The 25,981-nt window shown below is 42.1% G+C and overlaps 1 protein-coding gene across 1 annotated transcript; it reads right to left on the bottom strand.

Annotated features, from left to right (window-relative positions):
* Positions 1 to 381: 381 nt before the first annotated feature.
* FNTA (farnesyltransferase, CAAX box, subunit alpha) lies at positions 382 to 24,378 on the bottom strand. Its single transcript, XM_069572728.1, has 9 exons — positions 24,108 to 24,378; positions 21,460 to 21,545; positions 14,226 to 14,340; positions 10,776 to 10,880; positions 6,273 to 6,399; positions 4,096 to 4,244; positions 2,496 to 2,558; positions 1,271 to 1,442; positions 382 to 1,010 (listed from the first exon to the last, which is right to left on the bottom strand). Exons 1-9 carry the CDS (start codon positions 24,299 to 24,301, stop codon positions 888 to 890), a joined length of 1,134 nt encoding a protein of 377 aa, XP_069428829.1. The 5' UTR covers positions 24,302 to 24,378; the 3' UTR covers positions 382 to 887.
* Between the last annotated feature and the right edge of the window lie 1,603 nt (positions 24,379 to 25,981).

The following is a 25,981-nucleotide window of genomic DNA, read 5'->3' as shown; positions in this document are numbered from 1 at the left end:
GGTGAGCTGATGTGGAACGTGGCAGGGGTGGACACGGAGCTGGCTCCCTCACCCAGCAGTTCCAGATCCCAGCACAGGTACAGCAATCTGACGGCCCAGCTCTGCAGGGGGTGTGCTGGGATATATTTCTGAAAGACTGGATGTATTCTGTGAGCTATCTATATACCTCAACAAACTCTATGAGTTTAAACCACCTTGAGTGAATTTTGTGGCTTGTAGTTGAGAACTGACCACTCCCCGTTTTAATTACATTTCTTCTAATACAGTCATACTTCTGGTTTCTTCAGGTTTATAGCAATGTATTCTCTGCTTTTCTAGCTGAGACAATGTCCCTTGTATACAGTTAAATGCTAGTTAAAAAATCAAACTACTATGGCATTGTTTTAGGATACATCTGTCATTTTATTACAAAACCATTCTTTTGGCATTAGTTGGTTACAGCAAGAGCATGATGCTGTGTGTGGCAGAGCAGCTCTGATCTAACAACTGCATTCCCTGTTTTCTGAAACGGAAGGTAAGTTACTTATATCCTTTACATACCTGCAAACATTAACGCTGCAAATCCTGACACACAAACCACTCAGGGAGGAGTTGATGCTAAGGGGTTAGAGTAAATGTTGATAAGACTACAAAAGTTCCTTTATGTGACTTTCTGTTTTCTCTCCCTCCCCCAAATTCCCTGCTTAAAAAAAAATCAAGTTACTTGGAACTAGTCTGAATAGCAGCAGCACCCAAGGAGCATCACACTTAGTTCATGTTAAGAAGCAGTGCCTGTGCGTCGTATGCTTTACACCACAGGCCAAGGGAATGATCGCTCTAGTTTTTAACTCCTTCATTAGAGTCTCTTAAAAAAATAAAAGCATCCCATCAAGTTCGTCGAGATGGTGTTATTGCTGTACGTTTGTAGGCGGGTCACTTTCTGTGCTGTGTTTGCTTTGAAGGGATCTTCCAATGTATCTCCAATATTCCTTTCTTATAGTGTCCTTTTCTTTAGCTAAGATTTCACATAACTAAAAATGAAAAACAAAAATTCATTAAAGGGAATGTGTAATTCAGTCCCTAGGGCAAACAGGGATTCTGGGCTAATACAGCTTAATTCAGGTCACGATCAAATGAAACAGACCATAGACCACGTGCACTAGTGACGTGGGTGTAGCCCTGAACAGCAAAAGAGCCCTACACGGAGTTCTGAGTAACCGTATTTTGAAAAGGGCATGCGTACTGGGGCACTGAGATTCCAGAAGAAAAGCGCTGTGTCCTGCCAGCTCACCTCTAACGCTTTATTAAGAACGTCCTCCTTGTTGTCACATTGGTTTTCTAGCATGTCTTCATAGATATCCACGAGAAAGGCAATTAGGTAGGGAGAGCTGTGACTTGGTTGTAAGTCAAGTAATTGATTTAACAGATTGGGATATTTGGAAAGACCACGATCCTGCAAAATCCTAAAAAATAAATAAAACTATTCTCAATTTCGACAAGGAAGAACAAGAATAGTAGAAAGATTAAGAGAAAATGAGCCCTGTAATATAAGCAAAAAAAGTATTTTGAGTGGGGTTGAAATGAAATTTTTATTAGAGTATAGCTGATTTACAATGTTGTATTTCTGCTATACAGCAAAGTGAATCAGTTATACACACACATATATCCATTCATTTTTAGATTCTTTCCTCATAGGTCATTAAAAGATTAGCAGGGCTCTAAAATGAAATTTTTAAATGAAATCTGAGCTTTATGATGGATAATTAAGAGCAGAGTAAAATTAGCTAAAAAGAATAATGAAGTTTAAAGATAATCATTTATAACTCAAACTGTAACACACAAAACTAAAGGAAAAAACAAAACAAAACCATCTCAAAATTTAAAAGCGAGGAAAAAAAGACAGGAGAGCTGTCTCTGCTCCCTGAGATGGTCGCGCATCCCTTCAGCTCCCCAGCCATCGCCGAGCCCGGCCTCTGACAGACGCAGACGCCACTGGGCTCCATACTCTGTGCTCTTTGGGCCTAGTGCCCTTGGAGACCTTTCAGTTCAACAAACGGCCTGCTGAGTCAGAGGCCAGGCAAGAGAGAGCATGCTGGCTTAAGGAGTGAGCTGTGTTACAGGAGATCTCCAGAAATGCAACAGAAAGAGTGGGTATGCATCTGTGCAATCTGCTTAGAAATGATGTATCTCATGTTCCTGTGATCCTGAGCTGAACAGAGACTGGTGTGTGTCTTCCATTCTGTGACATAAAGACACAGGATTCATCAATACAGTTAAAATGGTACTACTGTTTACTCACGGACTACTCTAAAAACTGTGCTGGGATGTGCTTAAGAGGTAAAGAAAAGGGCAGAGGGCACTGTTCCTGGGTGCTGTCACAACACTCTTCCACTTACCTTCTTAGAGACAGAGAACTGGAGAATTCTTTAGTATCCTTCTGGATTCTGATGATGGAACACATTTTATGATCTCTCATATTAGGAGGTTAAAAAATAAAAGCAAAAACAACCTCTTACCCTTTCAAATAATTCCACGCACTTTCATTATGTGGGACTAGTTTGATCATTTCCAGAGTGTACCTGTAAGGAAAAGGTCACAAATAAACATGTATCACTTTATAAGAGCAGTGACAATAATGAGGAACAGCTTCTGTACAGCTGCCTCACAACGCGGCTGTATGCTTCCACTGACCTCTCCTGGTGGACCTGGGACCTCCCTCGGTTATTGTGTCTAAATTAGAGACTCCCTGAGGCTGCAGTGGTCAATGCTTATTTACTAGTAATATGAAGGCTCAATTTACAAATGGAAAAGAAGTTAATGTGGGAGATTTCCTTTCACTTAGGCATTCCCTATGAAGGAAATGTCAGCAAAATGAGGAGACTTTCCTTTTTTCGCTAAAGCAACCTTGGGGAAAAAATCTTGTCTTACATCTACTTATACCAGAAAAATCATTACTCACTGAGAAAGGAGAACTAAATAATCTTCAAAGCTATAATAAAAAAAATAGACAAGAAGATTATATAGTCAATTCCAAAACAAGATTACTAGTAAACTATCACTAGTGGTTCCCATTCCAAATGGCCACTCTCTACTTTTCTCTTCCCCTTAACAAGATTATTAATTTAAATCCAATCAGACAAAATTCCAAGGGAGTTATAGAACTCTGCTTCATTACATACTTGCTCAAATGAGTAAGTCACTGACTAAAGGTTAGTAATCTTAGTTTTGCTGCGGTGCAGTTTTAATAGCATTTTTTTTCACAGAAAGTAATAAACTCATTCATCATTATGAAAATTATAAAGAAATCTGGAGAAGAGAATTAATGTAGGACACTGGATTGTAGACTCTGTGTGTGTGTGTTAATTTAAATCACCAGACCCAGCTGCCAGCTGCCCTGTTTCAAGTAGAATAAGGGCAAGGGAGAGGCAGACGTACCATAAAATCAGCTCTTCCTAGGAGCTGCTCAAACAAATTTCACCATTACAATATGACTATGGTCTCACCAGGCTATAAAAACAATAAACTTTTTCAAATTTTAAACAGACAATGAGATAAAGCAGACAAAGACAGAAAAGATGGTTATGGATAAAATATAGAAATTCATGTCAATTCAAAACTTTGGAGATCTTCTGACAGGATTTTGTATGCTAGAGCATTTTTCAACCGGAGGTGATGGGGCTTAGGATGGGGTTTACTACTGAGATCCAGGGCATCAAGGCAGAGAATGTGGCCACACAATGCAGAATACACAGGACAATACAGACGCACTGGGCCCCAAACCCTGCACCAGAGTAAGTAACGGAGCATCAGGGACTGTTACCTAACATTTAATGAGACAGTTTTAAAAAAAGCTCCTCAGACACTATGAAATATGATTTCTCCTCAATCTACAGTACCAACAATATTTCAAGAAACTTAAGACACTAAAAGTAAAGGTTTCCTATACACAGTATTAATTTTATATTTATCATTATAGGTTTCATCTAACTATCCTGCCCTATTTGTTCCATGAGAGGGTAGGACTGGGGCAGTCTTCATCTATGCTGTATCCTGATGCGTGAGACATGCAGGCACACAAATATTCTTTTAAGGAGTGAACAAGTGAAGATTACTAACTGGACTTCTCTCTCCAATATAGCACGATCATTGTAGCCCGTAGTGTTACAAATTACGAAATATCTTTGGTTCCAGACAGAGTTATTTCTCACATCCTCTTTGAGAAGTTGGTCTACATACTGCAGCTCATTATCCCAAAGTTTAAATTCCTAAAAGAACATTAAAAAATAAAACATTCAATTAGGAATGTCTTATTATTTATAAACAATGAAAAGAAATAAATAAGGACTTTCCTGTTAGCGAAGTGGACAGAAATCCACCTGTCAGTGCAGGAGACATGGGTTTGATCCCTCGTTCGGGAAGATTCCACGTGCCACGGAGCAACTTAATAGTCTGTGCTCTAAAGCCCACAAGCCGCCACTGCTGAGCCTGTGTGCTCCAACTACTGAAGCCCCCGAGCCTGTGCTCTGTAACAAGGAGCCTGCACATGAGCAAGACTAGCCCCTGCTAGAGAAACGCCCTATGCAGCAAACAAAGACCCAGTGTAGCCATAAATAAATAATCAAAAATTTTTTTAAAAAACAGAAATAAAACTTTAACAAAGTTAAGCAGGTAGAACTGAAGACACGGACTCATTACGTATTTGGAGGGGAGTGATGCTGCAGGTCAAGGAGACGGAAGGGAAGGAAAAGTCATCAAAGACAGGGGCATGGGGGACTTTCCTGCTGGTCCAGGGGTTAAGACTCTGCCTTCCACTGCAGGGGGCACAGGCTTGATCCTAGGTCTGGGAACTAAGATCCTGCACGCTTCATGGCGCAGCCACAAAGAAAGATAGGAAGGGTCATGAGCAATGAAAAATTAGGGAGTAAGAGTTAGCAGCCAAAGTGGCTGCAATGCAGTACCATCCTGTGGAAAACAATCTAGATACCTAGAAGGATGTTTTAACTACTTGACCCAACTTTTTAGAACTATTCTAAAGATTAAATCCAAAGGGAAAAAAAAGTATATCTAACTAAGTGCTTATGTACTGCTTTTGGGTTTGTTTCGGCTGTGTGGCTCTTAGCTGTGGCACACAGGAACTTTGGCTGTGGCATGTGGGATCTACTTCCCTAACCAGGGACTGAATCTAGGCCCCTGCATTGGGAGGCGGAGTCTTAGCCACTGGACCACGAAGGAAGTCCTTATGCATTCTTTAAGCTGAAAATGTAGAAGAAAAAGCCAAACTCAGTAATAAGACAATGATTACCTATACTACTGTATATTAATTTTATGTGATTTGATATTATTACATATATTAAAAAGTATTCAAAAATGCACATATATGGTAATATTATATTAAAATATGTGTAGATAAATATACACAATTGGATTTAGATATAAATTTTTACGTTACAAAGCTGTTTTAATTTCTAAAATTATGGAGAGAAGAGAACTAACAAAGACAACTTGAAAATTTTTGGTGAAATACTCATGGTATAATAAATAGTGCAGAAAGCAGCAATCACTGGAAAAAATTCACAAGACACAACACTACAATTGTTTGATGGAACAAATAAAAATGCCCAGAGTGGGAGTTGTAACTATTTTCTTCTATTCAGGATTTAGCATAAAATTTTAACAAGTAGGCAGAAATAAAATACTCGTTACTGTAAAATCAGATTACAAGGTTTATGTATGCAATACCTTAATACATAAAATGTCCTTGTTAATGAAAATAACACAGCTGTATTAAAACTTCACTGCCGGCAAAGACTGAAGGCAGGAGAAGGGGATGACAGAGGATGAGATGGCCAGATGGCATCACTGACTCGATGCAGATGAGTTTGTGCAAGCTCTGGGAGCTGGTGAAGCACAGGGAAGCCTGGCGTGCTGCAGAGTCGGACATGACTGAGCGACTGAACTGAACTGATCAAAAATTTACAACTACTTTTTCTATTCAATTTGCTAGCAAATATAATATGTGATGTAAACTCAATCAAAAACTATTAAAAAGTCACTATTATTATTCTTTAATGTGAAGTTACTCATCAACATATCCCAATAGATCATGAAAGTTAACCAACATGAAGGATGTCAGGTTTAATTAAGTATCTTGATAGTTCTTAATCATCTTAATCATCATTGTGTGTAATGATCTATATGTGTTTCAGTTTAAGTATACTTATAATCTGATAGTAATTTAAATTATTTGTTAAAAAAATTAAAATGTGAATAACACTCTAATAAGAAGATGATACCTGAATAACCCACTGTCGGTGTTGCCAGGCATGGTAATTCTTTGCATCCTGAGTAAGAATATCCGCAATAAACTCAAGCTCCTGTGATGGGTCTCTCAGCCATTCCACCAGCACTCGCCTATGATGCCTGAATTCAACAGAAGGAAGTTTTATGTGAATTTACCCCCAAACCAAAGTATCAGCTGCATGTGTTGTACTAGGTGATGCGGAGGGACATGCAAGAAACTGAAATTCACCTCTAATTCTCAAGACTCTACTGGGGAGAAAAGGTACCACAGGGGAAACTCTAAGAGAAAAAATTTCAGAACGCTGAGTAACAACTGAGAAACAGAAACCGCGATTTCCATGTAAAATGAACCCGTGTACCAAGGGCGCACAGGTCTAAAGGCAGCTGAATCTGGAAGAACAGTAATCTCTCAACAACCACAATATCCTGCGAAAGACTTTTCAACATGCCCAGATGTCACAGCCTGACTATAGGGAGCATGATCCTGTCTCATCAAGTATGGAAGCCCCTCTGTGTACCAACAGGCTGCCGGTTTTCCTTAAGGCCGAAGGGTGACCATTCAAGCAACTGCTTATTTCACCAGCTCATGGGCAAAACAGAATCCACGTCTACTCTGGCAAGCAGCTGTGACAAGTTGGTCAGAAGAGGAATTTCTGTACTAGGAAAATACTTTAAGAGTTCTCTGTTGGGTTCTATTTGTATAATTTCTTTTAGCTGAGATATTTACAAAAATCTATCAGTGAAAATGTTCCAAAATTTACTGGACATAATGTAATGGCTGGACATATATACCCCTTAAATGGGTAAACAGTATGATATGTGAATTTTATCTCAATGGAGCTATTTTTAAAAAACCATTAATATTCATTATATTAAAATGACCAGAGGTGATGGAGAAAATGGCTAAAGAAAGATTTAATGCTTAATGGATGACCTACTCTACATGCATGGAAAATTTAAAACTTCATCTTAGACAATATTAAGAAGCTAAGATTCTACCAAAAGGAAGATCCCAGAGGGAAAGTTTTCTACATAATTTATTTAAGAAGACTTATAAGTCGGTGAACACTAGTAACAATTTATTTTTCCAGGTTACTGATAAATTCTGTAATTCAGGAAAAACTTAAGAATTAGGTCCTCCACCATGTCAAGATGATTTATCAGAGCAAAATACTAAGATGTTCCATGATTTAAAGATTATTAATTAAATACAGGGGTTGATCTTACAGTGTAAGTTTTCATGGTGAGAATTTAATAAAAAGTGCAATTAATTGGCATACATGATTTGAATTACTTGTACTATCCTAGTTATGACAGCAACTAGTGGAGTGGGGAATTTAAAACGCACCGCGGGACTTCCCTGGTTTTAGAGTGGGTAAGAATCCGCTTGCCAATGCAGGGGACACAGGGCTGATCCCTAGCCTGGGAAGATCCCACATGCCGTGGAGGAGCTAAGCCTGTGAGCCAACTATTGGGTCTGTGCTCTAGAATCCAGGAACTGCAACTACTGAGCCCTCCTGCTCGAGAGTCTGTACTGGGCAACAAGAGAAGCCACTGCTATAAGCCTGCACAGGGCAATGAAGAGCAGCCCTCGCCTGCCACAACTACAGAAAGCCCATGTGCAGCAGTGAAGACTCAGTGCAGTCAAAAATAAGTAAATATAAATTTTAAAAACTGAATTTAGAAAATTAAAAAATAAAATGTACTGCAATTAAGAACTCCTAGGTTTCCAACAGCACTGCTCTGGGTAGCTCTGTATTTTGCTTTTCATAATGATAGATGGTAATGTGTTAATGAGAGTCTGCAGTGTCCAGAGAAAGCAGCTACTTCTCTTCAGCAAAAGCCAGATGCAGTCAAATCCTGAGAAAGCTTGTGATGTCTGGACACTTCTTTTTTTAAGATAAAATAGTACATAGTCTATACAATCTCTTCAGGTAATTTTCTGGATTTTTTTTTTTTGGGGGGGCCATGCTGTATGGTTGTACAACCTCAGTTCTCTGATTAGGGACTGAATCCAGGCCATGGCAGTGAAAGCCCCAAATCCTAACCACTAGACCACCAGGGAACTCCCGTCTGGACTTTTACAGCTTTTATATAAAAACACCTTATTACGAAGGATGTAATAACTTTTAAAAGAGGGACTAAAACGGTCTAGTCACTTTTCTACTAAAATAACTTTTATAATGCAAATTTTCAGGAATATAACCATCATCTTCTCAGAAAGAAAGAAGTGACAGAGGCAAAGCTGTTTAAAATTCTACAGATGGAAATCCGCAATAGCTATCACTTCCATGCCTTGCCAAGTGCTACTTCCTCTCACATCTATTATGTTGTAACTGTTTGAGAAGATAAGTATCTATTTAGGGTTCATACTCCTTCTTAAGGACAGTATTGGATTATGCAGATAATCATTATCCAACTGGGCCAGAGAGCAGTCCCCTCCACCACAGGTCTGCAGCTGAGAGCCATTCCTTCTCCAAAGGCTAACCTGTGCACTGGGTCCCTTCCCAACTCCAAGCAAGCCCTGACTCTGTTCCCTTTTTCTCCAGATTTCTCGCCTTTTCCCTTTCATTAACACTTTTCCCCACATCATAAAGTCTTTACCGCTTGGGGAAAATAAAACCCAAAAGACACAGCCTGACCAGCTGCTTCCTCTGTCTCTTTTCCTAACAGCCTCCTGCGTCCCCTGTAGGTGCTGCATGCTCGTTTCCTCTTCCTGCCCCTGCCACCCTCCCTGACACCTCACCACCGCCCGGCTGCCCACCCCACCCTGGCGGGGGACTGCTCACTGACAACCGCCTGTGGAACAAACCCATGGGCTGTCTCCACCTCCTGCTCTCCTGGACCTCTCAGCAGGAAGAGATACTCTCATCTACTCCTTTCTTCCTGAAACTCCCTTCTCTTGGTTTCTGTGAGCACACTAACATCTGGCTTCCTTCCTCTGTCATCCTGGAGCACTTCTCTGCCTCTCAAATGCCGATGCTCACCTGTGTTCTGTCCCCAGCCTCCTCTAATTCTCCCAGAGCATCCTCATCCGAAGCTGTGACTTCAACCACAGGGGAGCATGGTTCAACCACTCCCTGGGCAACTTCAGCCAGGTTTTCTATAAGCACATCAAAGCCCACTTGTCCAATCCTGAATCTACCCTTCTTTTCCAGAAATGTGCTGCTTTTTTCCCCCAAAATTCCCCAAGTGGCTGGCACCATCATTCTCACCCAGTGGTCAAGCCAAAATACAGACATCACTCTTCGCCGCCGCTCCCCTGAGAAGTTTAACTTCTGTCTCCAAAGCCTCTCTCACATGTATCCCTCTACCTCCCTGGCCCTACCACACCCTCTCCCATAACCCCCACATGGCAACAGCCCGCCAGGACCCTGGGCCTACTCTGCTATCCTCCACCTGCTGGCAGAGTAAACCTCCTGAGACACACACCTAACCTACATTAAGATGTGTCAGAAGCTCTCCACTGCGGCTAAGGTCAAGTCCAAACCCTTGTCAATGTCCCTGAGGCTCTTTATGCTCCTACTGCAGGACTCCCCAAAGGCCCACCAGCCACATGGAACCACACGCAGCTCCCTGAGCGCATCACGCCCTTTCATGTTTCTCCCCAGAGTCCTCTCTTGGCCTCAGCAGTCTTTCCTTTCAGAAATCATCCTCAACACCAGGCATAACGATGGGGCAGTGTGTGTGCGTGTCGGTCACTGTACACCGAGTGGTGGTGACCCTGAGGAAAAGCAGGCAGCCAGTGGTGCGGGGTGGGGACAGCTCTGGCGGGCGCCACGGGCCGCTCCTCCTGCACCAGGACCCGGCAGCCCGGTGCCCCCCACCCCCCCACAGCCGCCTCCCTGCATGCTCCCTGCATGCGGGCCCACTCAACGCTGGGAACTGTCCAGACTCTGCCTTTCTCTCCTATTTGTTCTCTGTCCTGCTGCTCCAAACTTCTCTCCTCCCTCCTTAATAAAACCCATACTCTTGTCTAAGTCAGGAGCTTCATTTTTAGAACACACACTGTAAGAGCCCTACTATCATACTTTCCACACTGCTCTGCAAAATAACTGGTTTCACTATCTGCTTTCCTTTTCAGACTTTCATTCATCTTTGTATCTCCAGCATCAATGAAAAAATTTTTAATAAACAAATGAACAAAAGACCAAATACCAGGGACTCGTTTTATAACACACTGAATAGAAAACTGAACAGAAAACTGAAAAGATTTTCTGCTCAAATTTTTGCCTGATTCTAGCAGTATTACAGTTAATGTCAAAGTCTTAAATCATATGGCGGCAAACATTTGTGTGTCAACTGTGGGTCAAGTGCCATTTCACACACTAAACAAAAAGTCACCTCAGTTCTAACAACACGTAAGACAGGTGACATTAGCTCCAGTGCAGCAACTATGATCATAAACGAAGGAACAATGCCTCATGGTTCGTCACCCACTGGCAGGCACCAACTGACTAGCACAGCAACTCATTTCCTTCTTGTGTTCATCTTACCACACTTGATAGTTTTTGGGCTGTTCCTCAATTATTGCTGAGATGTAGTTCATTTCCTCATGTAGATCCTTCTGAAGCGACTTTAAGAGAACTCTCCGGAAATGCCTACAGCAAATAATAAGTATCCATAGTGTCATTACTCCACATACATGGCCAGGCACAGCATCAGATGAAGCCAGAAGATAACAACACAGACACATTTCTGGTAAGTATTCTATGTAACCAGTAAGGCAGGGATTTAACTGCTTGTGGTTGTCCAAACTTGTACAACTGGTGACTGGAAGAATCAAGAATTTTGAAGAAAAATAGTGAAACGCAGCAAGTGTGAGACAGAAGAAAAGACAACCAATCAGTGATTATTTTCAGGTAAGACTCTGGTTACTAGTTTCTACTGCACAAGCATCAACAACTTCTTTCCTCACATGGTATAACTCGCTCATTTAGATACATTGTTCATATAATACACAAATTTCATTACAAATATTACCAAGTATTTGACTTTTAAAACCATCATAACAACGCTACTTATAACTGAAACAAGTTTCTCTTCAATTTCTTCATAGGTAAAGTCAAACCATTAAATAACACCTTTTCTCTAAAGACACAATTAGTTCTGGTCTATTTTTACTTCAAAATCTCAAAACATTTCAACTCAGTATATAAGAAGGGACAAAAGAACTATTCTAAGTTACCTTTTAAAATGAAGTGCTAAATAGAAGAAATGACAGAATTTCTATTATAATTTTAAAAATTAGGTTTCACAGAGCACATACATATTCCGTTTGGTTTATAAGGTAATTTCAGGTGTACTGTTTTTAAGAAAACAGCAAATAAGTTTAGGGATTTTAAATAAATTCTAATTTGTTCTGAGCTGTATACAGTAAAGAATTTCTTACAAGCTAAGAAGTGCGTATTACAGACACAAAGTGAAGGAAGATGACACTAATAGTTCCAGACAAACTTCACCCTCTAATAAGGATCCTACTAAAATGACAATAAAGAAAAAGCATGCATCCACAGGGATGAGGGGATACCATAGCAACTGCAAGAGATCAACAAACTATGGAAAATGGGAAACTGACAGTTCTGAGTGACTTATAAAAACACCAAGTTCTCCTGAGGCAACTCTGGATGGGCTTCCGGTCCCCTGAAAGACCAGCTTTGATTCAGAAGCTTAGAACGTTCAGGCCCGCCTCCCATACTCCAGACAGGGGAGGGAGAAGGACTGGAAATGGAGTCCCAAGCAATCATGCCCACGAGGAGGCCGCCATCAGATCCCAGCAGGAGGGGTTCGGAGAGCTTCCACCTGGGTGAACGCATCCACACACTGGGAGGGTGACACCCCCCACTCCGCGGGCACAGAAGCTCCTGTGCTCAGGACCCCTGCCCCCCGCCCCCCCGACCTTACCCTATGGACTTCTTCCCCTGGCTGCGTGTCTCCACCTTTTATCAGACCCTTTAATCAACTGGTGAACCTAAGTGTTTCCCTGACTTCTGTGAGCGGCTTTCAAAAATCAGTCAGCCCCAGGAGTGGATGCTGGAGCCTCTGATTTACAGCCCACCAGGCAGAAGCACAGGATTTGCAATTGGCCCCGGGTGGGGGTAGCTTGTGGAGCAGAGCCCTTAACCTGCGGAATCCAACACTACCTCCAAGCGAATAGCATTACAGTTAAATTACAGGACACCTGTGGGCTGTCACAGAGAAGCACCTGGTAGGGGAAAATCCCACACACACTCGGGGACCAGAAGTGAAGTGCGCTATGCGCAAGTGAAGAAAACGTGCAGGAGAAGGAGGACTGGGGTTTTCCTAAAAAACCTCAACAACACACAAGTGGCTTTATTTTCTGGAAAAATCGGAAGCAGAAAGAAATATCAGACACAACGCAAAGCAGGGTGAGGTAAAGGCTGGAAACAAGGAAATTTAAAACAGTAACACAAATAACAGGCCAGAAACCCCACCCTACCCGACTTCCCTGCCAGAACTGACCCCCAGAACTGGGGAGCCAAACGGACACTCCTCTGATAGCTCTTCTTCAAAACCACAAACCAGCCAGAAGAAAAGACCCAGAAATGCTGACATACGAAGATTTCACACAGAACAGCCACACCTCCACTAACTTCACAGTGAAGCCCTCTCGGTGAGCAGTTCTGCTACACGCAGAGATGCCAAAGCAGGTTTTTCCTGCTTCCACTGTAGGTGTGAAAGGAGAGCCAAGAACTACCAGTCATTTGAGAGAAATGTGTACATGGAGGAAAGAGACCAAAACAAACAAATAGAAAAATGAAAATATATCCCATCCATGAAATTAAAAAAAAAAATGCTACTAAAAAGGACTACCCAGAGAACAGAAAAAGAGCTCTTGTAAAATAAAAATGAGTGCAGGGACTTCCCTGGTGGTTCAGTGGCTAAGACTCTATGCTCCCAATGCAGGGGGCATGGGTTTGATCCCTGGTCAGAGAACTAGAGCCGACATTCTGCAACTAAGACCCAGTGCAGCCGAATAAATAAATACATGTTAGGGAAAAAAAAAAGAGTGCAGACCAAAGAGTTAGAAGATAAAGTTGGGGAAGTATCTCAAAAGCAGATAAAAAAGAGTTGAAAATAAGAAGACAAGTCTCAGAACTACAACATGCAACTAAAAGACACTTCAGAAAGAACAGAGGAGAGAAGTAGTTATCCAAAGAATATAAAAAAACTCTACCCCCAAAGTTAAAGAAAAGGTTAAAATGAAGGAACAGGAATCTTCTCAACAGAGGCTGAAGGAAAGAGAAGGACGGTTTTGAAAACCTGAAGGAAAATGATTTCCAATCTTGAATTCTATTAGTAAAGCTGAGAAGGGACTAAAGACACTCTAAAACATAAAAAAAAAATCTCAGTAACAATTTCCCATACATCCTTTTATAAGTTTTCCTCTATTCGAGGATCTGATCTATAAAATGAGAGTAAATCAGGAAAGGGACAGGTGTGGGATCTCAAAGACAGGGACGAGACACAGGGGAGAGCTGCAGGCCTGATGTGACGGGCCCAAATCTGTGGAGAAGAGAGCTGAAGGGTCCCCACTGTGCTCAACAGGAACAAGACGCTCGACAGGAACAGAGTTTGGAAGACAAGTTATTCCTTGGTAAAGAGAAAACAAACTGTGATGGAGACAGAATAGGAGATGGAATTCTGTGTCTTCCATGGCAAGACTAATATTTAAAATTAAAAAATTAAAAACAACCAAGTATGTTATTTATAGAGGAGATTTTAAGGAAAAACACCGAGGAGTTGTTACCTCAGGGAATGGGACCGTGAGTGAGGAAGAATGGGGCAGAGACTGCTATTTTTCATTCAATGTGACCTTTAAACTCACATGTAACTTATTATTTTGATAAAAATTAAAGTTAAAAAAAGCCATCCAAATGAAAACCTTAGACATTTAGACAGAGAATAGTGATGATGTGTCTTACCACACTGTGTAGTTGGCTGCATTTAACTCAATAGCATCTCTGGTTAATTTAAAAGCCCGCTCACTTCTCTCGTCGCGCTGCAGGACAGCCCGGAAATAATCATAGACGTCCTGAACTAAAAATGGAGCACACAACTGCATTAGGACGGTCTTTCTTGCTTAGAACTACCACTACAGTACAAAATGTTGTTTGTTTTCTATGTCTAGGAGGAAGATATCTTATTGCATGTATACGATTTACAACAATAAGCGAAAGAAAGCAAGCCCAGCGATGGTGACCACCAACCTGGGAATTTGTCACAGCCACAATGCATGTGACCGAGCTTACTGCACATTCGGGGTTGATGCCAGACTCCAGATTCCCCAATGATGTTGTGTATTAAGGAAAAACTAAGCATGCATATACTCAAATATTCACTCGGCTATTTTTTTCACATTTTATTTTGATCAGTTTCTTAAACTGAAAAAGGAATACACACCATGACAGAAAACTCAAACAGTACAGAAAGTTCACAGTAAGCTTCCATTCCACTCAATTTCCAGTCCTTCTCCCGAGAAGCAACTGCAGAGTGATTCTAGTATAGCTTTCTAAATATATCCTATCAAATATTAGGTGATTCTAATTCTATCCTTTTTTTTTTTTAATACAAATGAGTTCACATCACACTCTCATGCTCTGGGCTGTCTTTTTTTCACTAATACATATTCAGTTCAGCTGCTCAGTCGTGTCCAACTCTTGGCAACCCCATGGACTGTAGCACGCCAGGCTTCCCTGTCCATCACCAACTCCCGGAACTTGCTCAAACTCATGTCCATCAAGTTGGTGACGTCATCCAACCATCTCATCCTCTGTCATCCTCTGCTCCTCCCGCCTTCAATCTTTCCCAGCATCAGGGTCTTTTCCAAGGAGTCAGTTCTTCGCATTAGGTGGCCAAAGGATTGGAGTTTCAGCTTTCAGCATCAGTCCTTCCAATGAATATTCAGGACTAATTTCCTTTAGGATGGACTGGTTGGATCTCCTTGCAGTCCAAGGTACTCTCAAGAGTCTTTTCCAACACTACAGTTCAAAAGCATCAATTCTTTAGCACTCAGCTTTCTTTATAGTCCAACTCTCACATCCATACATGACCACTGGAAAAGCCATAGCTTTGACTAGATGGACCTTTGTTGGCAGAGTAATGTCTCTGCTTTTTAATACGCTGTCTAGGTTGGTCATAGCTTTTCTTCCAAGGAGTAAGCGTCTTTTAATTTCATGGCTGCAGGAACCATCTGCAGTGATTTTGGAGCCCCCCCCCCCAAAAAAAACATCTGACACTGTTTCCACTGTTTCCCCATCTATTTCCCCTGAAGTGATGGGACGAGATGCCATGATCTTCGTTTTCTGAATGTTGAGCTTTAAGCCAACTTTTTCACTCTCCTCTTTTATCAAGAGGCTCCTTAGTTCTTCTTCTCTTTCTGCCATAAGGGTGGTGTCATCTGCGTATCTCAGGTTATTGATATTTTTCCCGGCAATCCTGATTCCAGCTTGTGCTTCATCCAACACAGCATTTCGCATGATGTACTCTGCATATACGTTAAATAAGCAGAGTGACAATATACAGCCTTGACCTATACTCCTTTCCTGATTTGGAACCAGGATGTTGTTCCATGTCCGGTTCTAACTGTTGCTTCTTGACCTGCATACAGATTTCTCAGGATCCAAGTCAGGTGGGCTGGTATTCTCAACTCTAATAATTTTTCACAGTCTGTTGTGATTCACACAGTGAAAGGCTTTGGTGTAGTCAATAAAGCAGATGTTTTTCTGGAACTCTTGTCCTTTTTCAATGATCCAACGGATATTGGCAATTTGATCTCTGGTTCCCCTGCCTTTTCTAAATCCAGAACATCTGAAAATTCACTAATACATTATTCAAGGTCATATAAACTAGTACACATCTCTACAGAAAACCACTTGGTAATTTCTATTAAAAATTAAAACTGACTACTCATTGACCCTAGTTCTTAATCCAGTTAAGTTTTCTTACAAATAAACTCCTGTATGTACCCAAAGCATCCAAGGACATTTATGAGAGTATTTGATAACATAAGAAATAAAAAAGCAAGAAAACTTGGAAACAAATTCCCATTAGTAAAGAATGAGGTAAGTCCCTCACGGTACACCCATACAACAAAACCCTGTGCAGCTATTAGTAACAATGCTGCTCTGTAATATACTGAAGTGGAATAATTACTAAGATGCTGTTGAGTGAAAAAAGGAAGGTGTATAATAGCAGCTATTCATTTAAAATACAGGCTTGTTAAAAAAATATGCTTATTTATTTTTTATGGCTGTGCTGGGTCTTCACGCGGTTATGGTGCATGGGCTTCTCATTGTTGTGGCTACTCTTGCGGTGGAAGCTGGGTTCCAGAGCGCAAGGGCTTAGCTGCTCCATGGCATGCAGGATCCTCCCAGACCCACCTGCACTAGAAGATGGATTCTTATCTACTGGACCACCAGGGAAGCCCAATATATGCTTATTTATGAATGATACCAGTTGGAGGAACAAGAATGGGAAGAAGACATAATTTCCCACTGCATTCCACTACAAAGTTTACTGCATTTTTGAAACAGCTGCACAGCACTGCGTTGTATGGCCTCTGTATCTAATTCACCCCTGTCAATGTGTGTTTAAGTTGCTTTCCTTCTTTCACTGTCCTGTCACTGTATTCTGTGCACACGTGCAAATTCAGCACCTCCGTGGGCTGTACATGTGGATCAAGAGTACATGCATTGTTGGTGCTAACAGACAGTGCCAGGCGAACCTCTCAAGAAAGGTCTGATCAACATACAGTGCCTCCAGGAAGGCATGAAAACACCTGTACTTTCCACATCCTCACTGAGACAGTATCAGACTTTCTGCTCTTTGCCATCCTCTCAACTGAAGGAACTTTAGACTGACAATTTTTATCCTGTTTTATTCTCATTTCCACAAGAGAAACTGAGACTTAGAGAGATTCACAAGTTCACATGGCCCAGAGTACTTTGGAGGTAGAGGTTAAACATGCAAATCCAGTCTGATACCCAAGACCATATCGCTAGTCACAATGAACTAGGTAGGAGGCACTGCAGTTGAACTGCCCTCATGTCACAGCACAGATTAAAGAACAGATTAAGGCCCCAGACAGACTGCTAAAATAACCCAGACGTTAAATATTCCCATACTTCTTTTGCCACAATTAAAAATCTATGTGGACATGCTATGCTATTTTTCTTATAGCATACAATTTTCCAGTTACTGACAAGAGCTCACAAACTTTTAGCCGGCTGCATGCAGTATGGATGTCAGTATATCCTAATCTGCCTAACCATTCTGCTGCTACTGCTGATGCAGCTTTTTTACAATTTTGTTTTATAAAAATCACTACTTTAAGCATCCAATGACTTTTCATTAAAAAATAAACAATACACATGAATGTGTTTATGTGTGTGCCCTCCCCAGTGGCTCAGCGGTAAACAATACACCTGCAACACAGGAGACACAGGTTTAATCCCTGGGTTGGGAAGATCCCCTGGGGAGGAAATGGCAACCCACTCCAGTATTCTCGCCTGGAAATTCCCATGGGCAAGGAGCCTGGCGGGCTACAGTCCATGGGGTGGCAAGAGTCAGATGTGACTCAGCACGCACACCACACACAGGTATGTGTGTCCTTAGAATACAACCCCCAGTGGGAATGGCTGCTACCAGTTCAGTTTACATGTCTCTCCAGACATTTTTCCAAGCAGATAAATGTAGCTCTGTTCTTGTTTATTTTTAATGAAGTTGGTATAACATTTTCATTCTGCTTTTTGGCATTTTCCCCCTCCGTGATATGTCCTTTCATGCCTGTGTATATACATCTCTGTCATTCTTTGTTCACTTTTCCATACAGTGGACATGGCATAATTTACAGGTCAATGCTATTTTTTTTAAAGTGGGACTAAGATACTCAGTCTTAAGGTTATATATTTTAAATCGACAGAATCATGAATAAATTTTGGGTTAATAAATAGAATTTTATATTCATTAAATTTTTGATATTAAAATTTTTATATTAAAAGTCTTTTAATTAAAAATTACAAATTTAATATACTATCATACTCAAAGTTTCTAAAACTTATGTGCCCCCTTTTCACTCAATATTGTTTCCACAATCTGTCCCTATTATAACAGATCTAAGATCCTCTTGGGCTTCCCTGATGGCTCCGTTGGCAAAGAATCTGTCTGCAATGTAGAAGACTTGGGTTTGACCCCTGGGTCAGGAAGATCCAATGGAGAAGGGGATGGTAACCCACTCCAGTATTCTTGCCTAGAGAATTCCATGCACAGAGGATCCTGGCAGACTACAGTCCATGGGGTCACAGTCGTAGACGACTGAGCAACTCTCACACATACTCACACACACACACACACACACACACACACACACACACACACACACAAACACGATCCTCTTACTGGTTATACAGCATACAATTGTATGACAATACATTTATCTATTCTTCAAAACACAAATATATAGTTGGTTTCCAATATTTTCTTTTTTCAAAAATTACTGTAAATTATAATAGTTATTAGCAATATTTCTTTATTTCATGTGCATAATTCACTCACTTATCTTCCCTGGTGGCTTATAAAGTAGTTATCTTCCCTGGTGGCTCAGATGGTAAACAATCAGCCTGCAATGCAGGAGACCCAGGTTCAATCCCTGGGTTGGGAAGATTCCCTGGAGAAAGGAATGGCAACCCACTCCAGTATTCTTGCCTGGGAAATCCCATGGACAGAGGAGCCTGGCCGGCTATAGTCCATGGGGTTGCAAAGAGTCAGACATGACTGAGTGACACACAGACACACACACACAGACACACACACAGTAGTTATTTCTATTATCCTCGCTTTACACAGGAGGAAACAGAGGTACTGAGAGGTAAAATGACTTGTCCAAGGTTACAGAGCCAGTAAAGCGGTACAGTTAAGAATCTGAACCAGGTGGTCTGGCTCTGAAGTCTGTGCTCTTAGCCTCCTAGGACATGTCTTTTTTTTTTTATTAATTTTTTTGGTTGCAATGGGTCTTAGTTACTGCACGCAGGTTTCCTCTAGTTGTGCAGAGTGGGTGCTACCCTCTGGTTGTGGTGTTCGGGCTATTCATCACAGGGGCTTCTCCTGTTGCTGAGCTTTAGACACAGGCTCGTAGCTACAGCTCAGGCCAGGCCCTAGAGCGTGGGATCAGTAGTTGCGGCACATGGGCTTAGTTGTTCTGAGATATGTAAGATCTTCCTGAGCCAGGAATCAAACCCTGTCCCTTGCACTGGCAGGCACATTCTTATCCACTGTACCACCAGGGGAAGTCCAGGGACATGTCTTTGAAGCCATAAGCCAGAGTGAACCCAGAACGAATCATGAGAAGCAGCACTTAAAGGCTGTAAGATGTGAGAATTTCCCACTTTCACTAAATATATACATGACAGTGCTTTCTAAAATGGCTAAACATACAAAAATTTCCAACTGAACACTATAGATCTGTTCATACTTCTCAATTATCTGACATCACAAAATAGCTTAAATTATTTTTCATTTCTAATGATAATGGATTTTTCCCCCTTATTTAATGGTCAATGAAATTACATCTTCTATGAAGTGCCACTTCACACCCTTTGTCTGTTTTTTGATTAGTCTGCCAGTTTCTTTAACTTTCTTTAGAAATTCCTTATAAGGTTCTGAGTATCAACCTTCTGTTTATACATCTTCTCTCACACTGCGGACTGCCTTTTAACTTACTCATGGTGTCTTCTGTTGCACAAAGGAAAATATTCTGATACACTCATAGATCAGTTTTGATTGATGGGTCATTTTCCTCTTTTCCTTTGTGCTTTCTAATAATGATATATTTAAGAATTTAAAATGTTATTATTTTTAAACCTGAAAAAAAGATTTTATTATTTTTAACTGAAAGAGAAATGTATGGCTTTGTAAGTTTCCATAAAGTGCCTTACAAATCTGGAAAAGTTGCAGTTTTCATTTATCTGATCACTGGTGAGGTTAATAGCTCTTCACTGACATTTCTATTTCTTCCAGTTAATTATCTCTTCATGTATAATCCCTCTCATAATTTGGAAGCTTTTCAGTTTCATACCTTCTGATCTTTTTCTCAATCAATTCTGGGTTTTACATCTTCCCTAATAATTCTTTCTTTACCCTAAGAACGAAAGATTACACTATTTGCTCCTAGTATGTTTACAGTTCTGTTTTAGAACTTAAATCCACATGTAATCTATTTTATGTAAGATATGATACAGGGATATAACTTTATTTACAGCCAAATGCACATCATTACTTGATTAATCCATCTTTCATAAAGATATGAAATGTCCTTTTTATCAAGTATTAAGTTCTTACCTACATTGATAATTTTTAATTATTTATTAATCTATTTATTTCTACACCAGTTCCACATGTTAATTATTAAGTTGAGCAGTACACTTTCATATTTGGTAAGGCAAAGTCTCATACCATTATCCTTTCTTTACAAACATTTCTTGACATTATCTTATAATCAGAAAAAACAAGTGGTTTTTGTAAAAGAGGAATGACTTCAGATAACAGAGCCTTAACTGAAAGAAACATACACACATACACACACACACACACAAAACTACAAAACAAGCATTCTCTCTTGTTTATCCTTTCCTTGAAGAATAACATCTGCATGATCTTCAATTTACAAAGCATTTCACATTCATTATGAAAGAACACTTTGTCAAAGAAAATAATCCACTCACTTTAATATCAGAAATGCATTCAAACTGAGTCAAACATTTCATAGTTAAAATATAGTTTAAAATGCTCATGCTTCAACAACCAAAGTTTATTCTAAATGAAACAATAAATCATTTATCCACATGTAATTTATTTTATGTAAGATATGATATAGGGATACAATATCAATTTTATGTGCAGATTAAATAGTAAATGAAAAGCACAATCACATAGTAACCACTATGTATTATAAAATAACATTTAGGACTTATATTTACACTATGTCCATTCTTAAGACAAAATGAAATTTGTTATCATGAAAGTAAATTACAAAACACCCACAAGATTAGTTTAAGTCATTTATACTTTTATCAGACAAAAATCTGTCATCTATCTATAGTTGTGAATTTCAATTTTGCTACTAATTTGACTTACAGGCCTTTTCCCAATAAATAAACTTACATTTCTCACTATAAATGATCTGGACCACTGGATTGGGGCCATCATTCTGCGGCACTGGATCTATATCAGCCCATTCTGCTCTGTCCCTGAAAATATAGATATTTTTCAGTGATTATATTCAAGCATGTAAAGAAAAAATGAAATTTGATGTACTTTAAAATGTCAATGATTACACTTTAACAAAGCTAATGTAATCACGGTGAGATTCTTCATGAACAAGTCTATCACTTTGTTTTACAATATTAAACTTTAAAATAAAGTGAATAATTTTCCAATTAAAGTAATTTAAATCAATAGTTTTCAAATCTAAAGTTTTACATAAATGCAAAAGTAGGTTTCTGTAGCAAGTACACAATAGTTTTAAATTAGAAATCAATCCAATTCATTGGTCTAATAAGACTCTTTGGAGTCAATCAACATTTTTTTAAAATTTAAATAATGCTTTTTTATTTGAATAATCTGAAAAACTAGAAACTGATATTTAAAATAAAAGTAACCACTGTCATTTGCTTGTACACAGAGAGGTGGCCCAGGTGGTCAGTAGAGCTTGGAATCTGGAACACTGGCTCTACCACTAAGCTAGCCACTGTGACCTTGAGAAAGTTACTTACACTCTCTGGGCAGCAATTTTGTCATTTATAAAATGGAGATGATACTATTACCAACCAACTTTAGAAGGCTATCTGGAGGTCTGAGACACTGAAAACGTGCATAATAGTAAGCATACAGTACATAGTAAATATGCCTATATACACTACACAATTAGCATGTATTATACACTAGACACACTAAATGTACCATATAATATTACTATATGCTTAAGTATATATGCTGTACGTTATAAACACAGCACCTAAAAACGCATATAGCAAACATTCAGTGACTACTACTTCTCATTATCAAAGCTAAAACAGATTATAGTGGCAACAATGGGTGCCTATAGACACTTCTGTGTAAACTGCTCAGTGTGACCAAATTTTCTTTAACCACTCTTTTACTTATATTCTTACCCTATTGCCCATTTCTCAGTTCTGTGTACTCATCAGCTATGGACAGCAAAAATTCTGTGGTATGTAGACAAATCCTAAAATTGTGTCCATTTTATAAGGAGAAACGCAGAGGAAAGCATGCGTTTCCTGAGGTGTGAGACCTCGGTGCGGAGTGGTATAAGAAAACTAGAGAGATTGAGGGCAGGAGAAGGGGACGACAGAGGATGAGATGGCTGGATGGCATCACGGACTGGATGGACGTGAGTCTGAGTGAACTCCGGGAGATGGTGATGGACAGGGAGGCCTGGCGTGCTGCAATTCATGGGGTCGAAAAGAGTCGGACACGACTGGGTGACTGAACTGAACTGAGGCCTTCCCTGGTACCTCAGCTGGTAAAGAATCCCCCCGCAATGCGGAAGACCGGGGGCTGGATCCCTCCATCGGAAAGATCCCCTGGAGAAGGCACAGGCTACCCACTCCAGTATTTTTGGGCTTCCCTGGTGGTTCAGCTGGTAAAGAATCTGCCTGCAATGTAGGAGACCGGGATTCGATCCCTGAGTTGGTAAGATTCGCTGGAGAAGGGAAAGGCTATCCACTCCAGTACTCTTGGGCTTCCCTGGTGGCTCAGCTGGTAAAGAATCCGCCCGCAATGTGGGTTCGATCCCTGGGTTGGGAAGATCCCGTGGAGAAGGGAAGGCTACCCACTCCAGTGTTCTGGCCTGGAGAATCCCATGGACTGTATAGTCCGTGGGGTCGCAAAGAGCCGGACACGACTGAGCGACTTTCACTTTCACTTCACAAGAAAGCTTCGGGGGAAGGGAAATCTGACACAGGTCAGGGAGGAAACTCGACTATAGCACGGCTCGGTGAGGAGCTCTGAGGGCTGTGGGGGCCACCTCCACAAACGGAGAGCTCGAACACATTAACTTCGAGGACGCAACCTGGAGGGGTGCCTTTCAAACTCGGTTCGTAAAATCTAGGCAAATCAGCTATCGGATGGGGTTTTTACCTAGAATTACGGGAGGGAAAATAAGACACGCGAGCAAAGTTAAAAATTCGTCATTCGACTCTGCAGGTTCAAGTGGAGTTTGGAGGGATGGAATGAGCATGACCGATAGAAAGCGACTGATGGGGATGGGGACGGACCGAGTGCCAGGCAAAAGTCGGGGACGAAAAAGCGAGAAAGTTGCGGCAGCGCCTACACCGCGCGCCGCTGGCACCGCGGTCCGGGCGGCGAGGGGACGCGTAACGGGGTTTGTTACCCCCTTCTCATCCTCAGAGCCTAACTCGGCGCTAAAACCGCTGAAAGACAACGCTGAAGGGAAACGTCCCGGGGTCCCTAAGATTTTCAGGCGAGCTCTCTGCGTGTCGGCAGGACAAAACCACAAGGAAGACCCGTCCCCAAATCGAGCCAGCCTGGGACCTTGAGGAAATCACTCCCTGCCAGCAGCCCCGCCGCACACGAGCCCTCAGGCTCCGGACCACGGCAGGCCAGCGCCGCGGACAACCTCTGCCCGCCCGGCGCAGGGCTGGCGCGGGCCCCACCCCCGCCGCGGACTCCCGAGGCCGCGCCACAGTGCCGGCCGCGGCCGCCCCGCCAGCTAGCCCGGAGCGGGCGACTGGGGTCTGCGGCGCCAGACGGCCTGCCGTGGGCGTTACCTGTACAGGACATAGGTGGGCGAGTCCAGGCTCAGGAACCCGTCGTCCATAGGGGACGCCGCCGCCGCCGCCGCTTCTTCCTGCGGCGGCTGGGGAGGCGGCGGAGGAGGATGAGGCTGAGGAGGCGGCGGCGGCTCCGGCTGACCAGGTTCCCCGCCCTGCGCGGCCTCCCCGACCCCGTCGGCGGCCGCCATCACTGCTCTGCCCAGAGCTGAGGAGGTGGCTGAGACCCCGCCCCCAGCCCCGCCCCCCCCACAGCGGCCACTTCCGGTGTCCCGCGCCTACCATAGAGACGCGGGCCAGAGGGCCCCGCGCCCGGGCCCGGCGGTCTTCGGTATACGCGGCTGCGCGCCGGCGGGCCGCGTCTCGCTCGCTTGGACGTTGGTTTCCCCCACGCCCGGTCCGCGGGTGTGACTGAATGCCTGTGGGTGGTGCCCCGAACGTGCTCGTACTGTTCGGTGGCTGTTGGTGCCGCCGGGGGAGCCTCGGAAGCCTGGATGAGCGGCTGGCGCCGATGCTCCGCGTCAGCCTTCCAACGGCACTGGCATTTACATTCCTCGTACACCTTTTTTTTTTTTTTTTTCCTTTTGGATGCTAAGAGTTTAGACTGAAGAATTCCGGTAGACCAGGGCTTTTGTCTTTTGAAATTAAAGTTCTGATTATACAAGGAAGATGTGTGTACGTTATAGGGAAGGTAACCATTCATTTAACACACACTGACTACCAAGTGTAGGCAGGGCTTGCTCGTGATCAAAATAAAGTCTCTGCTCTAAAATATGCCTGTGAGAGTCCAGGACGAGACACTCCACAGATGGTGCTTTGGTGTTTTGGTTGTTTTGAGCTGCAGGCACTTAAACAGCAAATGCGGGAGAAGCTTTCTCGGAACTCCCTCACCTGCCTAAACACAGACCCTCCAAAGAAGAGCTCAATGAAACTAAGCCCTCTCCCAGGGAGTTTCAAGAGTAGGAGTGGATGCCACACCCAGACAAGTTTTGTTCAACTCTCATATCTCCAACCTATTCTTCTAAGGTCCCATCGTCCACTTTCATTGTTCCTAAAAACCTTTTACTCTCCCCACAAGAGGTCTTCAACTCCCCTAAGCCTGAATTCGTTTTTGTTTCTTTTTGGCCATGCTGCCCAGCTTGTGGGATCTTATTTCCCCCAGCCAGGGACTGACCCATCCTCTCAGTGAAAGTCTAGGTCCTAAGCCTAGAGCTCCAGGGAATTCCCTAAACCTGAATTCTAAGCCACCTCAGTTCAGTTCAGTTCAGTCGCTCACTCCTGTCCGACTCTTCGCGACCCCGTGAATGGCAGCACTCCAGGCCTCCCTGTCCATCACCAACTCCCGGAGATCACCCAAACTAATGTGCATCGAGTAGGTGATGCCATCCAGCCATCTCAACCTCTGTCGTCCCCTTCTCCTCCTGCCCCCAATCCCTCCGAGCATCAGGGTCTTTTCCAATGAGTCAACTCTTCGCATGAGGTGGCCAAAGTACTGGAGCTTCGGCTTCAGCATCAGTCCTTCCAATGAACACCCAGGACTGATCTCCTTTAGAATGGACTGGTTGGATCTCCTTGCAGTCCAAGGGACTCTCAAGAGTCTTCTCCAACACCACAGTTCAAAAGCATCCATTTATCGGCACTCAACTTTCTTCACAGACCAATTCTCACATCCATACATGACCACTGGAAAAACCATAGCCTTGACTAGATGGACCTTTGTTGGTAAAGTAATGTCTCTGCTTTTTAATATGCTATTTAAGTTGTTCATAACTTTCCTTCCAAAGAGTAAATGTCTTTTAATTTCATGACTGCAATCACCATCTGCAGTGATTTTGGAGCCCCCCAAAGTAAAGTGTGACACTTTTTCCACT

The sequence above is a fragment of the Ovis canadensis genome, chromosome 26 (genome assembly GCF_042477335.2).
Source record: "Ovis canadensis isolate MfBH-ARS-UI-01 breed Bighorn chromosome 26, ARS-UI_OviCan_v2, whole genome shotgun sequence".
NCBI classification, from domain to species: domain Eukaryota; kingdom Metazoa; phylum Chordata; class Mammalia; order Artiodactyla; family Bovidae; genus Ovis; species Ovis canadensis.
This window is presented reverse-complemented; position numbering and strand designations above follow the sequence as displayed.

Bases quoted from the DNA above. Each gene is read 5' to 3' on its own strand.
- FNTA (XM_069572728.1), bottom strand. From the start codon at position 24,301: ATGGCGGCCGCCGACGGGGTCGGGGAGGCCGCGCAGGGCGGGGAACCT. The intron at 10,881-14,225 runs GTAAGACACATC...TATTTGCTGTAG, and splicing joins GCAGCCAACTACACAGTGTG to GCATTTCCGGAGAGTTCTCT. The intron at 1,443-2,495 runs GTAAGAGGTTGT...TTTATTTTTTAG, and splicing joins GCGTGGAATTATTTGAAAGG to GATTTTGCAGGATCGTGGTC.